At 35.0% G+C, this 12054-nt stretch overlaps 1 protein-coding gene across 3 annotated transcripts; it reads right to left on the bottom strand.

Annotated features, from left to right (window-relative positions):
• Window positions 1-44: 44 nt before the first annotated feature.
• Smp_033050.1 (putative dna topoisomerase type I) lies at window positions 45-6501 on the bottom strand (the record flags this gene model as incomplete). Of its 3 annotated transcripts, none has more annotated exons than XM_018788713.1 (8): window positions 45-954; window positions 4003-4245; window positions 4288-4539; window positions 5144-5287; window positions 5324-5779; window positions 5819-6193; window positions 6226-6277; window positions 6314-6501. In XM_018788713.1, 8 exons carry the CDS (start codon window positions 6499-6501, stop codon window positions 949-951), a joined length of 1716 nt encoding a protein of 571 aa, XP_018654228.1. In that variant the 3' UTR covers window positions 45-948. The 3 variants fall into 3 exon arrangements, with proteins under 3 accessions (XP_018654228.1, XP_018654229.1, XP_018654230.1); XM_018788714.1 differs by lacking the exon at window positions 45-954 and adding an exon at window positions 2026-2363; XM_018788715.1 differs by lacking the exon at window positions 45-954 and adding an exon at window positions 2026-2400.
• Between the last annotated feature and the right edge of the window lie 5553 nt (window positions 6502-12054).

Here is a 12054-nt window from a genome sequence, read left to right on the forward strand (position 1 = left end):
AAGCTACTCGAAACAATCCAGGGAAAAAGAGTGGTTGACAGGTTATCACATGAACAGTATATTCGAAATGAATACAACAAAATTCATTACTGTAATAACACCAAGGTTTCCGTAAATGAACTATCATGAAAAATCAGTAATAAATAAGTACATAAAAACACAAATGATCGAGCAAAGATAATGTGGCTTCACATTAAATTATACGTACATAGATCCCACATAATAAGTGAATGCATGATAAAGCTAATACAAGAAAAACGGGAAAGTAATAGAAATCCTGAAGTGAAACAATTACCTTCGGAGTCGTAAAAGGTATTTCATTCAAAGATTTGAAGGCATGATAAACTCATTTTTCGTGAAAATACATTATATTCATACACAAAGAATAGCGAAAAATAGCTATTGCTGCGAATATTTATTATTAATTAGTGGTATATGTTGCCACTATGAAATCATAATATACTAGGTATAACAATGCAAAATTCCTACATGGTTATCAAGAAAGCGATATTCGTCTTTGTTGAAAAAGTTTCCAGTATACTTGATGAGAGTTTAGAAGAGACAATTTAGTACAAAAAACATAAGATAACACAAATGTGCCGTAAACGCTTCAGGATAAAATTACATTGGAGTTTGGTGACCTGACAAAAATACACGTAGAGGTTACTCATATTAGGGTAGAACTAGGTAACTTCAACATAATCATACAATTAAGATTATGAAATAGACTAATGTTGAAAACATTGTATGGAAGTATTTTCTTTTCTTGTTCAGTCTTCATCGTCAATCATATCTTCATCATCACTTTCCTCAGCTTTAAGTTTATTTGTACTTCTATCTGAATCAACGTCTAGAAACTTGTAGTCACATGTAGCCATATCTATTGCCCACTGGAATTTTTCTCTTTGAGTTCTGTTAAAAATTTTCTCAATAGGAACGTTATACTTTTTACACCTTTTTAAAAGGAATACAAAATAATTACGACTTGAAAATAGATAACTAGCAAAAACAAAGATCAACACATGTGGAGCTGATTGGGACCGAGAAAATTGAAATTGGGATAATTGGTTGTAATATTACGACACGATGTATTTCCTATATGGTCTACAGTTTAGGTGACATTTGTATAAACAACAGGCTATATCAATAATGGTCTATATTCAGAAAAATAAACCTCTGAATCTAGAAATTCTTCACCTTTGATTATTTGAGCGCTTAATTTTTCAAATGGTAGGCCAAACGAGTTGTGTTATTGATACTATTATTGGTCATGAAACATGAAAGAATAAGAAAACAAGCATGTGACAGGATTTCGACCTCAGGCTGTTCAGTGCTGGACATTTTTACATATAGCATGACGAAATTATTAGTTAATTGTGTTTTCTGGTGAACCTAAAACAACAGCTAATGACATTGTATTTGAAAATATAGTGCAACGAAAGTATCAACTCGCCACGTGTGTAGAAATAAAAAATCTAAAGCGAAAATACATGAGGCGATACAATTGCGACTGACCACGTAGATAAGAATTAAATAGAGTTTTGAACTTAAAATCTACTGTTTTACACTGCTTTATAGAATCAGCTCCTGGAAAGTACATTGTTACCAAAAATACAGAAAACTTGTTTGACATTCTTCAACCCATCCCATAAATAGCATAAATAGCATTCCGTGCAATGCTTTAAGCTCGTGTACTTATTTCTTTGTTACTGTTTAATAAGTATAGTCTGGAATGAATGCGGAACGTATTGAATTGAAGTAGGATGGGAAGTCTGTCCCCGAAATTTCAATGTTTCTACTAAACACTCTAAACGGTGTCGAAATTCGGGAGGAACATTTCACATAGAGAAACTAGTTAAAGATCCTAAGCAAACATTTAAAAATCTGATAAACGCATATGAAGGCTTGAGATTTAATTTGAGCATTAATGTGGTGGATTTGCGGACGATTCACCAAAAATAATTTTCTGGTAAGTACTTTGAATGACCACTAGCGTCATTTTCCAGAAAAGTTAAACGAAGCTGAAAATTATGAAGAGGCTTATATATATGCATAGCCATAAGGAATATGATCTTTCGAATGAATGATATCCTGCTAGACCAATACAACACATCTTACCAAGCAACTGAAATCCGAGGATCGAGGTAGTTCAGTTTACTTGTACTGAGAGCGATCTCTTTATTTTCATCTCGATCAGTTGCTTGAAGCTGCAATTTTGATAAAGCCTCTTTAGCAGATGCTAGGCGTTTCTTCAGCTTTTCATAAGCGACCTTCTTGGATGCTTGTTTGTGATTTTTGTAATCTGCTTTTATTTGTTTAGCTTCAGACGTTATTTCCGAAATTTGCTCACGTTTTGCATCGATCTGCAATATAAGATGAGGAATTGTACGGTATTTGAACCTTCAAAATATGAAATCAGTGCAAACACAGATTTAGATACATATAAATTTTGAAAAGGATCGAAACGAAATATATAGTAAACAAGTTTTTATTTTCCCGATCTACCATAATGAAAAAAACACTGTAATAACAAAACGATGCTTATGTAGTAACTATTGTAGTGCTATCTAATATTCACCACAAGCTACGGACAGTTTGAAAATCCCTATTTAGCTAGTGATCTTATTGTCAAATGAAAAAACCCTTACTAAACAATAAAGGAGAGATAAATAAGCAAACAGAAGACATTTATGAATTTGTTTATCAGGCCCTAACACCTATTTCTGTTGGTACGGTGAACATGTAAACTGAACATTTATCACCAGATATCTTTTCCAGTTACCTGTCACACAAACTCATGCTGTACGAAGCGATACTTCGTCAATCTTTGAAAAATGATGATTTCAGTAGTGTCATGCTTCCCTTAACTCATAAAAATGTAGGGCATATTTACTGAACGCAACAGTATACTGTGACTTAAATTTACGAAGCTAAACGGTAACAGCAATATGAAATGAATATCGCCAGTAAATGAGAAACTTTTTATGTATTCGTTGTGTAAAGGAAGACACGGCAAACTGTGTGACATTTGTCTCTTTCGACGAATAGTAAAGATAAACTTTGGTGGCGACGCTGCAGATTGTATCTTGTATGACCTCAATCGTCTAAAAACAAGGCAAGGGAATGTCGCTTACAAATATTAAACTCTAGCATCCCGAGAATGTAGGCAAGACACTAGCTAATAAATCTGGTCTTTTTTAAACTACTCATGTTTGTACATGTCAATTTAAATATTTTGGTAAATAATAAACTGGGATTTACCAGAAAATCGCATCATATTTTTTAAAATAAACTTCAAGAAAGTAAGAGAATGAATGTACAAAAATAAAACAAACAATAAGTAGTGAGGTATTTTGAGTTGAGCTAAAATGACAGATGCATAGTCAATTAATAACTTTGACCGACTACCGTCTGATATATTTTCCATTCAAATCTAAATTTGGTTACAGGATACTGCCGCTAGAAATGTGCATCTTGTTTCGGACACTTCAATTTCTTGGAAAGTTTGTACTTGGTATCGGAAATTATAGGGTTAGTATTGGGATTTGTAGATATGGTACTCAATCAAATGTCAACATCCCTCTGATGGTGCAAAGAACAAACACAAATGTTTAGTTTAGTTCACACTTCACTGACAGACTTTGTTGAGTGGAAGGAAGCATTCCATAAGCATCACTATTAGAGCGCATTAAAAAAGGCTGTTGAACAGACATTTTATAATTGCTTAATGTGAACTACCTGGATTAACTTTTAATTTTTGATACTGAGATAATAATCTGGTCGAATTTAGGTAAAAAAAATGTTAATGTTGTAAGGTTCAAGATTAAGATTGTATACACCAATAAAGTCAATGTAATTGGAATACTGAAAAGGTAGTAAGCACACAGAAAAGGACAAGGTTTTTAGCAGTGACAGGCTAGTTATAAAATTTATAAATAATTTATCGGCTGTCGTTTTAAAACTGATTTTTCGGTATGAATAACTTGAACAAATTTTACATACCTTTTTCTGTAAATTCTCCATTGATTTTGCAAAAGATTTCGGAACTGAACGCTGATGGTTACAGAGAACAGCAACTGCTCGATTTGCTCGATTATATGCCAGAAGTTTAGCATGAGGAGGATCATCAGGATTAGTAAGTCGTTCCAACTGCTCTTCCAGAGTTCGACTTGCATTGTACGTACGAAACACTTTGGCAGTCAAACCATCCATAAGTTCTCGTAAATACTGATTTAGAACAGTTGTCTAAATGTTTTGTATATATTACAGAAATCTTGAAAGACCTACATTAAGTCGATCAAATAAATCGTCATTTTCTTTTTTGTTCTTCAGAAATAGTTTGACATTCTTGAAGACGCGTTTAGGAACGGATACAGCATTTTGATAGCGAATAGAATCTTTACCTAAAAAATCGAATTCAACAACATAAGGTTGTCCGTTCAACTCTTCATGGAGTTTGATGTGTTCATAGCGAAGTGAACAGCAGCCAACAGTATCAGCTTCATCCTCGTCCTTTTCATTTCCAGCACGAAGCGCCAACTACAAGTGGAAGCGGAAAAATGACGAGAATGATAAGTAGCTGTGTATGATATATGATCGTCAGGAGCATGAGTTATAACAGTTATAAACGATGCAGCAACCATTATATCAAGACTTACAAATGTTTCCTTTAGGCTACCACTCCAAAAAGGTATTTATCATATATTTTGTATTTTCGAGTTCGAAAATCTAAGCCCTGTATTTTACATGAACTACCATTGATCACCTGACTGATGTAATGAGAGGTGTTTATGCTATTAAAAAATGAAGAATATTTCAATAAAGCGATATGAACCCTTCCTTAGAACATCAATGTTGTCTATATATATATATATATATATATATATATATATATATATATATATATAAACTTTTAAATGACCGCTTAACAGTAACATATCTCTGTAATAAGTAGAAAATGAACAAAAAGAAGGATGACGAGATTTTGAGTAAGCATTTAATAATGATGTGTCTCATTCATTACACTAGCCTTTACATCGCCTTAATTAGAAGTTGTCACATTTCATCCGTATGGTAAACATTTGCTGAAAACTCATGTTTTTATAATTGCATAAAAGTAATTTAAAAGTTAGGTGATATATACCTTATCGATAAAATACAGCGCAACAGCCCGCTGGCGTATCCGCATTTCTTTGTGCTTGAAATCAGCTCGGTAGTCTGCTCTAATTTTGTCGATTACTTTATGTAGGCAACGAGCAGTTTCATACTTTTTCCAATCTTTTTCACCCTGGAAAATAATTGTTAATCTCGATGTATAACCAACCTTAAGACGAGAGGATGGATTCAGCATTATGTATTTGAAACTATTTTGGATATTTTCGGTCCAGCATGCCAACCAAGTAACACTGTTATCATGTCTTACTTCTTTCCACTTATGACCTTTTGGAGGAGCAGGAACTTTTGAGTCCTTTGAGCAGTTGATGATAACATCTTCAGGCATTATGCGCTTTTTTAACATGCCCATTTTAGGGTGGTTGCCACGGCCTCGAAATAGGCCTGGTGGTTCAATACGGAAATTACCGATTCTTTGCTTGTGTCCGTCCAATATGCAGTAACCATATTCATTTTGAATTTGTAGGTTTTCTTCCTTTATCTTCTGTTTTTCCTCCTTAGTTCGGTTTTTCCTTTCCTCACTTAACTTCAAAAAATATTGATGCATTTCGCGGAAGTCGCATTTGCTGAGGGATTTAATGGTTCGCCGTTCTTCTTCATTCATTGTCTATTTAACGGAATCCTATATGAAACACAAATTACTTACTTTCACCCAGTCACGAAAGAAGTTATAGTTGAACACTTCCTTTGTGGTATAATCATGATCCAACATACGTGCGTAAAACCCTGCAACTTCTTCTGCATGATCTGATAACTTGATAGGTTTGGAATCATAGTGAAAATGAACAGAGCTAGGCAACCGTTCGTAAGGAGGGGCGAAAAGTGGACCTTTATGTTCTAAGAATTTCCACTTAACACCGTCATCTTTCTTTTGCTCTTCCCACCACCTCCAAACTTCCTCTTCAGGTTTTTCTTGCTTTTTAACTTTGCTAGGAGAACTAAGTGTATTTTCTTTTTTAATCTTTTCATTTGATGGCTTTGAATATTCTTTTCGTTGGTCACTATGGCTTTTATTACGGGGCTATGGTTGTATCAGAAAAATGAATCAATTACCTGCGGAGAAACTGGAGGTTCCAATTTTGGCTTTTTGGACATCTGGGCTAATCTGAGACGAAGTAGAAATCTAGCAAATATGTCTTACTTGGCAGACAGAGGGATATCATCGTCATCGCTAGAGGACGAATGCATCCTACTTCGCTTTAACTTCTCAGATAAAGGGATGTCATCTTCTTCTGCTTTGATAGAAGCATTAGAAGTTCCATTGCCAACGTGAGACACGTTATTTAGAACACCAGTCATCACTGAAAAATGATGGCCAAGATTTACCATATATTCATACTGAGAAACAAAATATTTCAGTCAAGCAGTTACTGCATTTATGTATCTAAGAGATTAACTGGAATAACACAACTAATACGAATTCAGATGACTATCAGTGGTCACGTATTACCTGTGCGACGTTCAATGCGGAGTTACTCAGCTTTTAGCCATATTCTGTCAGGAATAATGATACTATCAAATACTCAAAATGAAGTGGGATTTAAGCTTGCGGCCTACAGGCTGGAAACTATCGTGATCATTAGAAAACCGCACTCTATTTGGAAGAAAAACGTTTTCACAAATATATGACTATATATATATATATATATATCCAATTTATATAAGTATGTGTCCGAGTAAAGCTGAGAATTCTTACTTCTTATAGAACCAACATTCCTAGTTCTTTTTTCCCTTCAACTAAGTTTAAGTTACTAACATTTAGATTAATCGTTCCAGGGACTGAATCAACTTTACATTCTTCGTAGGCTCTTGATTATTACTCATGTTGTAAACTGCAAGTTATGGAACTGAATCAATTTAAACATCTTACGAGTCTGTTTCTTTAGAATGTCTTCACTTATATTTAGTGAAATAGTGATTAGATCGAGAGCTTCACTCGACCTCTGGTAACTTGTGGTGTGTATGCCTTAGTGTAGACTCAGACAGTATGGAGAAAACAGGCCCATTTCAGCAGGGAGCATTTCTACCTAATGGGAACAAAAGTAGAGCGTCATAAGCTAAATCTCGAGAATAACCTTCGTTTCTAGGAACTGTTTCTACGGCCACTCATTCTCGGAGTTAATTGGATCAGAGGTTATATGTGAAGAACGGTAAGACGCTCCGTCATTTGGTTTAATTAAGGACGAGTATTAGTAAGCTTAGAAATTAAGGCGAAACTACTCACTCCAAGGATTACTAGCAAAAATATGGCTTTATAGACTTTCTGACCATAGTTTACTCAGAGCAAGACTTTACTACGATACATACCATAAGATCGTTGTCGACATTGCTAATACTATAATTTGCATGTGTCAACCGCTTACATTGGAAGTTTGAGCAGGATGCCTTTGAAACCAGTGAATTCCAACTGGTTAAAAACTACATAATAAGCAGAAACTTTAAAATTCTAAATAGTTTGGACTTGAAGGCCAAAAAAAGATTTGATCAGAGCGTGTCACAGTGGAATGAGTACAAGGATGTCACTTAATCTAAGAGTTGATACTTAATAATAAGCAGGCTTCTATCGAACATGGAAGAGAACTGGTAGTGGATAAAATGCTACAAAAAACGCTTAGCCACTATGCAAATACTCTGATGACAGACATTACTAAATAACCTGCCCAGAAAACAAGATGACAGATGAACAAACGTACCCAGTTTGGCGCCAACAGTCAGGTGAACTACAATTATACGAACAAACGAACTGCTGCTAAACAAAACCAGAAGTATCAACAGTCAAATAACTAGTGTTTTATTATTTCGAATATAAAATTCACTAATTTTAGAACTTTTTTGAAAATCATTGGTTTGTGAAATATTCTGAAAGCAGCTTAATTCGATTTCTTAGTTGACTGCCTTGTAAAACGACAAGTCAAAGATAACAGTAAATCATCTTCATCATATTTTCAAGACAGACGTTAAGTTAATGTAGCAGCCGAAATTATGTTTTCCTCTTTTGGTTGTTCATTTGGCATGTCTATCATCAGAAGCGATATATTGGGAAAAAGCAAATGATCAGCTCTCACATCTGCCAGTGTGGGAAAATTATGGGCGAATTCCAAATAAGTCACTTTCTTTAATAAACGTAAGCTTGAATAGTTACAAACAGGTAGGCTAGATTTCGTGGAGTTTCCAAATGGTCGTGTCACTGCCATAAACAACTTACTGTCATAAGTAAATATTTCTTCACTAAGCACAAATCTCTGTCCCCATCCTACTCTTAGGTCAGCTACTAACCATTATAATGCTCTCCGTAAATGAGTGCAGTTAATTTTAACATACACAATGTTCTCAGCATCACAGTCTGCATATCAGAATATAAGTTCTACCCAAGATTGCATTTGAAGTCCATCATTTTACCAGATCTGTATTTTTTATACGGCAGGTCGATCCGCACTATAGTGGAAACATTTATATAGGACTGCTAAGGATAACTCTATTCTCTTGGAATGAGATCTTTGACGAAAATCACGTTTATGTGCAGCGCTGATCCGCCAAATAAATGGAAATCGGTAGAATTGTTTGATGTGACACAGTAAATAATGATCAAGGAGCAGTTAGCCGCACTTCATTGATTCAGCCCTGATTACCCTCACCAATGAACACACCATGACTGGTCATCAAACACTGAATTGTTGGGGGAAACTGTAATCAGGACCATAGACTTACCACAATGGTACTAAAATAAAGCTAAGTGTTGTTTCATCGTGAAATATGTTGCTTGGAAGATTGGTCACAGTCGGGTCGACTTGAGAGACTTAAATTCCGAAGGGTTTGACACTTCTTGTCATAAATGTAATATATTCCAACCTAGAAATCCCAGAATACATTCGTAAGCATACAGGCATCTTCAGAGATAAGGGTAAAATAACTGAGTTTTATGGATATTGTCTTGCTGTTTCAAGTGGCGGAGCATATACTAATAAAGGAAAGGGCGTGTAGAATTTTCGAGAAATCTATATGCAGTCTCAGGCAACTTCTGGGGCGATTTCTATTTAAATTTTGTAGACGCGTTTTGAGAAGCTGGAACCAATAGCAAACTCGAAAGTGTTTACCAATTCCTCGAAAACAGTGGATCTTTTGTAGTTTCTTTTTTCTGTATTTTACCTTGTTCGTTCACAATACTTAATTTGTTTGACTAAAAATAAATGAACCTGGTGTAGGTTGTTTTAACCAGTCGGAACTTGTTGATGTTATGGAAGTTGAACAAACATAAGGTAATGGAATCAAACCTGGTCCTATTCTATTATTGCGTCGCCAAAATTCTCAATTGGCGAGTAACTGTCAAAGACATCAACAACTAAAATTAGAACCTCTCCGGATCGGGCGCACTAGATTAAACCTTGTCTTTATCTTTCAGCTAAACGAAAGCTACAAAATATTCACAATTATTCAGCATATCTGACAGAACATAGTAACTGGTCACGATAAATTCACATCCTAATGTCATCTTAGCATTCTCAACACGATGAGATTCCTCGTCGTTGTTCAAGAACGTCAGTGAAAGAGGCTCGGCATTTAATTATATGACGTGTTCCTGTTGGACCAAGTGCTGAGGAAATCATGATAATACCAATATATCTCTGAAGTAACAGGCACAAGGCATTTCTACAAAGATGATCAGTGACGTACAACTTTGGCTTGGAGATAAGACGCTTCTCAAGTAGGCTTATAAAATAGATAAAATCAATGAATATAAATGCCAGAATAACATTGAGTTGATAACTGGGTTTGCAGGATAGTACAGTACTGTGAGTTTCCAGATTTTATGCTCTGTTTAAAAATTGCATTGCTGCCATGTTTTGAAGTTGGAATTTGTTGAAGTCATTAAAAGTAAGCCCTAGAGTTAGTAATCGCACCCAAACTTTTGTTTTTGCAACAATAACGCTTATTTAAACATTTTCTACGGCAAATTACCACACTAAGTGGTAGAATGATAGTATTATCAGAGGGATGGTTTATTGGTTAACGTGAACTAGAATTTTGATTTTGTGCAGACGTTTATTGTTGTTAAAGATTCCCAATATTTAAAGGTTAAAATGTATCACTGTCAGTAACATTATTTTGTGCAAATAAACTATTTAAAGCTGTTCTGTCCTTCTCTGTAATATGGAGAATAATGACAAAATTAACAGATGATAAATAGTGGCAAAAACAATTGTGCTTTTCGTCGGTAACCGTAGTTACCATGCTGTGAACTGGGATTGTTTCAGTTAACTCCACAGTTAACCGCTCCGGCTTACAGTCAAAACTGAAAAGACTGATATCAACCTACAAGTGTGAACCATACTCTAGAAGCTATATTGCAACAAAAAACCCGCAATTATTTTGTGGGCTGACATTTGAATATAAAATTCTGGGTGACGAGATTGTCGAAGATCACTCGTGATGATCTTTGGAAGTCCATGAGAGCTTGCCTCGCTTACGTGTGGAATCCCGAACGAAACATGAAACTAAAAGCGAAACAGGTAAACTTAACTATTGATTCTACAGAACTATTATCGGTAATTCAAGATTACAGCTAACCTTTTTTCAATTGTCTATGTTCACGGTTTAAAATGCGACCTGTCCCGAAAAACAATCAACACGATCGATGAATTTCGCCAGCCAGACTTTCTTGTGCGACACCGGAAGAAAAGTAAATTAGCGTGGATGGCAATACACAGAAGAGGAGAGTTTAATCGGATTTAAATGTATTATTAAGTATTTGTATGTTTTTATTACTTTTATAAGAGGTTCATCTTTAAATTACTGTCTACGGTATTTATTTTTCCATATAGTCCCACAAGTTTTTAATTCAGCAAGCATTTTGACACTACATTTCCCTCAAAGTTTACACTTCATACGGCACTATAAGCTTTGGAAGAGAGCATTACTGGGTTATTATTACATTAGGTAAGTGTTTTCCCACTGTTAGCACGAAAACCATATTGATATTTTGCGTATTATATGGAGGGCTAACATTTCTTCTGTTTGTAGAACAATGCCAACAAACTTTCATGTCCTACGTGACAAACATATCGAAAAATCGTCTTGATAGAGATGAACATGAGTGCATGAATTATGCTTGAAAATGTATGTACATTTTTTATATCTTAGTACACAATCTCATCTATAATACATCGGTTTTTTAACTATGACGTTGTCAGTATATTTGACGTTTTTTATTATAGGTGTTGAGAAAATAAGAATAATTCTGTGAGTTGGGTAAATTATGATTGTGTGCTCGCATTATGTTGTTCTTTAATAATCACGTATTCAATTTCGTCTAGAATGCCCTCACTTTCAATACTTACTGGGTAGTGACCCTTACCTTCTCACTCTTCTGATGATGGGCTCTTTTAAGGTCATTTCTAGATAAAATATTCCCCGCTTGATGCTCTATGTTTCATGTCTTGTTAAAAGACACTATTTCTTTAAACAACAGTCCACAAACTTACCAGGTGACTACAAACCATAGACTGTGAATATAACTTTAATGAAGTGCTTTAAATGACTATAGCAAACAATATGCGTTCCTAAACAAAGTGTTGGTATTTAGGAAGACATAACAGCAGATAAATTTGTACGAAAGAAAGCGAAAAGGTGCAGAATTATGGTAGCCTTAAATCAGGCAGTGGATAATAGGACGAAGTTAACGGTAAGTCAATAAGGTGCACATGAAGATAGTAAACCGATTAAAAACAGACAAGGAGGAACTCACCTTAAGTTCATGTTTATGGTGTTTTGTGCCACTTAATCTGGTGATAGTTTGCAGGCTCTGTGTATCCAAGAGTTATAGTTGAGCACTATCATTAGGTCCCTTTGAAGAAGAAAAGAAAGGGGAAGGCGACTCAAATTACG

Source organism: Schistosoma mansoni, chromosome W, assembly GCF_000237925.1.
Source record: "Schistosoma mansoni strain Puerto Rico chromosome W, complete genome".
Lineage (NCBI taxonomy): Eukaryota > Metazoa > Platyhelminthes > Trematoda > Strigeidida > Schistosomatidae > Schistosoma > Schistosoma mansoni.